The sequence below is a fragment of the Mauremys reevesii genome, unplaced genomic scaffold (assembly GCF_016161935.1).
Source record: "Mauremys reevesii isolate NIE-2019 unplaced genomic scaffold, ASM1616193v1 Contig69, whole genome shotgun sequence".
Lineage (NCBI taxonomy): Eukaryota > Metazoa > Chordata > Testudines > Geoemydidae > Mauremys > Mauremys reevesii.
This window is the reverse complement of record NW_024100883.1, coordinates 223738-229614: the sequence shown is the minus strand read 5'-3', so window position 1 is coordinate 229614 and position 5877 is coordinate 223738. Positions and strand designations below refer to the sequence as shown.

At 43.1% G+C, this 5877-nt stretch overlaps 1 protein-coding gene across 1 annotated transcript; it reads left to right on the top strand.

Moving 5' to 3' along the window:
- Positions 1–3692: 3692 nt before the first annotated feature.
- On the top strand, positions 3693–4640 carry LOC120394590 (olfactory receptor 51E1-like). The gene has a single exon (XM_039518817.1). It carries the CDS (start codon positions 3693–3695, stop codon positions 4638–4640), a length of 948 nt encoding a protein of 315 aa, XP_039374751.1.
- Positions 4641–5877: the final 1237 nt, after the last annotated feature.

The following is a 5877-nucleotide window of genomic DNA, read 5'->3' as shown; positions in this document are numbered from 1 at the left end:
TGTTATACTATGCAACCCCAACAAGAAATAGCCACCGCTTCATTCTGAAAAGCAGCAAAAGTAATCCAGTCACAATGCAACTCACAATGTTTAGATAATTCACATTGACATGGCCCAGCTGTATTTATCATTGTGTTAATATAAAATTGCTAAATATATTCTTTATAGTTGCTTCCATATATTGCATAAAACAAAACTGTTTAAAACTCAGAGGGGTAGCCGTGTTAGTCTGGTTCTGTATAAGCAGCAAAGAATCCTGTGGCACCTTATAGACTAACAGACGTTTTGCAGCATGAGCTTTTGTGGGTGAATACCCACTTCGTCGGATGCAGTCATTTCTCTCGACTTGCATCCGACGAAGTGGGTATTCACCGACAAAAGCTCATGCTGCAAAACGTCTGTTAGACTATAAGGTGCCACAGGATTCTTTGCTGTTTAAAACTGTCCCATTACCAGTTCCTGCATTCGCTTCACACACTATTTGACAATGAGAACAGACTGCTTACTGTACACTAAGCCTGAACAACCAAAGAATTACAACTAGCAAACTGTTCAAGGAAAATAAAAGAGCAGACTTGTATTATAACTTATATTTGCTACCAAACAGTTATTGCAATAGGCACTTCATTCAGTTGCTTTCTTTTTCAAATGTTAGGGACTAAAATTCATACTGTCATTAAACACCTCTGCCATTTCCACTTCTCTTCTTTTTGTTTTTCCCTCTTCATTTAGTAACGGACCTACCCTGTCCTTGCTCTTCCGCTTGCTCCTAAGGGATTTGTGGAATGTTTTCTTGTTTCCCTTTTGTCTCCAGTTATTTTGATCTTTTGTGCTTTGGCTTTTCTCATTTTGCCCCTACATACATGTGTTATTTGCTAATATTTCTTCTTTGTAATGTGACCTTGTTTCCACTTTTTTTAGGATCCCTTTTCGATTTTTAGCTCAGTCAAGATCTCCTGGTTAAGCCACTGTGGTCTCTTGCCAGACATCCTGTCTTTCCTATGCAGGGGGATAGTTTGCTCTTGTGCCCTTAATAATGTCTCTCTGAAAAAAACACCTGTCTTCTATTGTGTTTCCTCTTAGACTTGCTTCCAATGAGATCTTACCTACCAACTCCCTGAGTTTGCTCAAGGCTGCCTTCCTGAAATCCATTGTCTTTAGTTTGCTGTTCTCCCTCCTACCATTCCTTAGAATCATAAACTCTATCATTCCATGGTCACTTTCCCCCAAGTTGCCTTCCACTTTCAAATTCTCAACCAGTTCCTCCTTATATGTCAAAATCAAGTCTAGAACAGCCTCTCTCCAAGTAGGTTTCTCCAGCTTCTGCAACAAAAAATTGTCTCCAATACATTCCAAGAACTTATTGGATAATCTGTGCCCTGGTGTAGGCAGCATGAGATGAATTCTTCCATCGACCTCGCTACCACCTCTTGGGGATTACCTGTGCTGAGGGGAGAACCCTTCCATCTGTGTAAGTAGTGTCTATATTGAAGCGCTATGGCAGCAACGCTGTAGCATTTTAAGTGTAAACAACCTTTCAAGCAGATCTTCCAGAAAAACATCCAGTCTGGATCTGCCAACATGGGGAATTGGAGAATCCAACACTTCCCTTCTCAGTGTGTCCCAATGGTTAATCACCATCACTGCGAAATATTTGGCCCTATTTTCAAGCTGGAATTTACCTAGCTTCAGCTCCAGCCCTTTGGTCTCGCTCAGCCTTTCTCCAGTAGATTACAGAGCCCATTATTACCCATGATTTTCTCCCCATGAAAGTCTCCGCTTGATCATCTTTTTGACAAGTTACTTTTTGATAATCTTTTTGATAAGCCTGCATCCGACAAAGTGGGTATTCACCCACGAAAGCTCATGCTCCAAATCGTCTGTTAGTCTATAAGGTGCCACAGGATTCTTTGCTGCTTTTACAGATCCAGACTAACAGGGCTCCCCCTCTGATACTTGATAAGTTAAGAGATCTATACCTTCAAGTCTAACAATCCATCATTTTCTCTATCCTCCAATCATTTTTGTGGCTCTTTTCTGCACTGTCTCCAAGTTTTCAACATCTTTTTTCAAATGTGGACTCCGGAACTGGATGCAGTTTGTTTCACCAATCCCATGTGCAGAGGTAAAATCCTTCCCCTGCTCCAACTCACCAACTCAGTATTTTCCACTACTAAAGCAAATGCTTCTGAGAAATCAAGGTTTGTTGCATCAGCATTGTTCGCTTGATCCACCAACTGTGTACCCTTGATCAACCAATGTGAACTCTCAGAAAAGGATGAAATCAGGTTTATTTGACAAGACCTGTTTTGCATAAACCCTATTGGTGACTGGCATTACATACATTTCTTGACTTTTTTAAACTAATCCCATACCAGCTTTTCCATTTTTTTCTTAACCTTGTCAATTTTTTAATAAAAAAATCCTTTTATATTTTAATATTTTACATTTAACACAGGAATTGACAGAAATCCTTTTGAGGATTTCTTTTGTTCTTAATATATTTAATAAATTCCTTTTTGTGATTCACAGCCCTGCAAACATGGAGTTTTCCCTGGTGTCTTAATGGTCTTTATCAATTTTCTTAACTTCTGATTTCTATTGCTGGCCAGCTATTTCCCCTTTTTCCTCTTTGTTACATATTGCTTCCCTCCCTCTAATTGTTGCCTTCACCTTACCACTAAACTGAGTTTTTACCCAACTTTGTTCACTATGTTGACTCTGGAATTGTGAGTTTTCTGATATCTAATAAAACGTTATCATAGAATTACCAATATTCATTCATATTTTTTTTGTCTAAATTTTTCCTTCCAATCAGTTTTGCTAACAATTTTCCTCATCTTTAGGGAATTAGTCCTCTTGGAGCACTAAGTGTCTATCGATAGTACGGGTTGGGAACTGTCCATTTGACTGTAAATCAGTTTCATTTTTTTATTTTCCTCTCCTATATCATATGTCCTCATCTTTGTCCCTTGTATAAACTAAAGAGTCCCAGACTTTTCTATCCTTAATAGAGACTGGGTGACCAAACTGAGCACATTCCTGAACAAGTTAAGCTCCATCCCATATCTTAATGATCTGAACATTGTTTTGTTTTGTCCACTGCTGCGAATGAGCAGGTGTTTCTCCTGAGCTGCTATCAATGACGTCCAGGTCTTTCCCCTGAGGTATGTTCTAGTTGGGATGTTTCTCCCAGCACATGTCATCCCAAAAGTTTGTTTCTTTCCCCTCTCTGATTTCAAGCAACTGGATGAATGGGGAACTCCCTACAGCATGGACTCCCTAGCCTGGCTCTCATTGCTTTAAGGAACAATGATGGATAACCAGTATCCACACTTGTGTTTCCTGCTGGTGCCTCTTAAGGTTCCCCCACCACAAAGTGTAGGAATGATTAATGCAGGGAGCACAACAAAATATGTATTGGATTTAGTAGGGTTATTGTTCATAGTTATTCTCTCTGAATAATGAAAATGTCATTTTTCAGTGTGTGAAGAGTGCTCAATCTGCTTCTCCCATGAGAACAGCCTCCACTACTGCATGCAGTGTCTCATATTAACGTTGTCTCTCCGTGCAGGCATTTCTACTGCGACTATCACCCGAGATCCTGGGAACACACAGGAAGTCAGGGGAGCATACGGTAAATGCAGAAGACACCCTTATGCCTCAGAGTTGGATACTTTCTCCCCTACACCATGTCAGATTCTAACACAACCGACTTCACCAACCCCTCCACCTTCATCCTGCTGGGCATTCCTGGCCTGGAGGCTGCCCATATCTGGATCTCCATCCCCTTCTGTGCTGTGTACGCCATAGCCGTGTTGGGGAACTTCACCATCCTGTTCATCGTGAAGAGGGAGCCGAGCCTCCATGAGCCCATGTTCTATTTCCTTTGCATGCTGGCTGTCACTGACCTGGTCATGTCCACATCCACTGTACCCAAAATGCTGAGCATCTTCTGGTTCAATTCCAGGGAGATCAGTTTCAGTGCCTGCCTCACCCAGATGTACTTTGTTCACTGCCTCTCAGGGATGGAGTCTGGAATCCTCGTGGCTATGGCTTTGGATCGCTACGTGGCCATCTGCCATCCCCTGAGACATTCCACCATCCTGACGAACTCTGTTGTGGCCAAGATAGGCCTGGCCGTGGTGCTGCGCAGTGGTTTGCTCATATTGCCCTTGCCCGTCCTGATAAGGCAGTGGCCATATTGCAGAACCAACATCATCCCCCACTTCTATTGTCGGCATATGGCTGTGGTGAAAGTGGCCTGCGCTGACATCCGCGTCAATAGTTACTATGGACTGTTTGATCTTCTCTCTATGATCGGAATGGACGTGGTTTTTATCACCGTGTCCTATACTCTGATCCTCCGGGCCATCTTCCACCTCCCCACAAAGGATGCCCGGCTCAAAACTTTTGGGACCTGCATCTCTCATCTTTGTGCCATTTCAGCTTTGTACATCCCAGATTTATTCTCCTCTCTCATGCTGCGGTTTGGTCACAATGTACCACTGTATGTCCTCATTCTCATTACCTGTGTGTACCACCTCGTCCCCCCTGTTCTGCACCCCATCATTTATGGGGTGAGGACCAAACAGATCCGGGGCAAGCTGCTCCAGCTCTTTACTCATAAAAAGATCTAAATGTTTCCTCCTTGTGCTCTGGCTCTCACATTGAGCTCTGTGCAGAGCTGGCTGGTGCATGGTGTTGGGGCCTCTTCCCTGAATCACTTCCTGGACAGACAGAGAGACATTAAACCCTTCCCTGTCCTGACTGTGCTGTGTCAATGTGATGAACTGGGGAGTCAGTCTATGCACACTACACTGGGTGGCCACCTTTCTAATTGCTGGTAGATGGTTCCCTGAAATTGGAATCTTGCCCCATCTCTTCTGTTAAGCCTCGACCCTGCTGTGTGTCTTCTCCCCAAGGCCCTGCCCCTGTCACTTGTTCCTGTCTTCCTGTCCCCTTGTCAGCTATGACCCAGTCATCTCTAAAACCAATGTGATGTCACATCTTATGGCAAGTCACGTAAGGGGCACTGGTTAATGTTGATTCGTAATTTGTTACCAACTCTGTGGAGAGAGAGAACCCGTCAGGACTCCTGGGATCTATCTGAGCTCTGGGAGGGGAGTGGGGTATAGTGTTTTACTGCAGGAGGAAGATACATCTTGGTCTAAATGAGGAGATCAGAATGGCCATTGTCAAGGTGTCACCCCCACTCTGAACTTTAGGGCACAGATGTGGGGACCTGCATGAGATAACCTCTAAGTTTATTTACCAGCAAGCTGCCACCACCAAGCATCTTCCAAATCTTAGGGGAGAGCCACTTGGAACTCTGCCTTCCCCCAAATTATTTCCTCAGTTTTTATCCCCCTTTTCCTGGCAGGATTGAGACTGATTCACCTCCCGCCAATTCCTGGTGATCCCAGATCCAAAAAACCCTTTGATCTTAAAACAAGGAAAAATCAATCAGGTTCTTAACAGAGAACTTTTAATTAGAGAAAAAGGGTGAAAGGAATACCTCTGTGAGATTAGCATGCAAGCTACTGTCACAGACAACAGATTCAGCCCACAGAGGATGTCCTTCCGGGAAAAAACCTTAGTTACACAAAGACACCCAATTTGATTCTCCGTCCTATGCAAAACGAAGTCACAAAAGGAAATAACCATAATCTAATACATTCATTTTCTAACCACTTACTATTTCTGAGAAATGTTAGATGGCTGATTCCTGGATCCTTTACTCTGGCACAAACTTTTCTGAACAGACAAAAATCTGATTTCCCTCCTCCCTCTTTGAAAACAGCTTGTCCTGCCATTGGTTCCTCTGGTCAGGTGTCAGCTAGGCTAGGTGAACTTCTTAACCCTTTATAGGTAAAA

What these genes read in the sequence shown, in the direction of transcription:
- LOC120394590 (XM_039518817.1), top strand. Translation starts at nt 3,693, where the DNA reads ATGTCAGATTCTAACACAACCGACTTCACCAACCCCTCCACCTTCATC.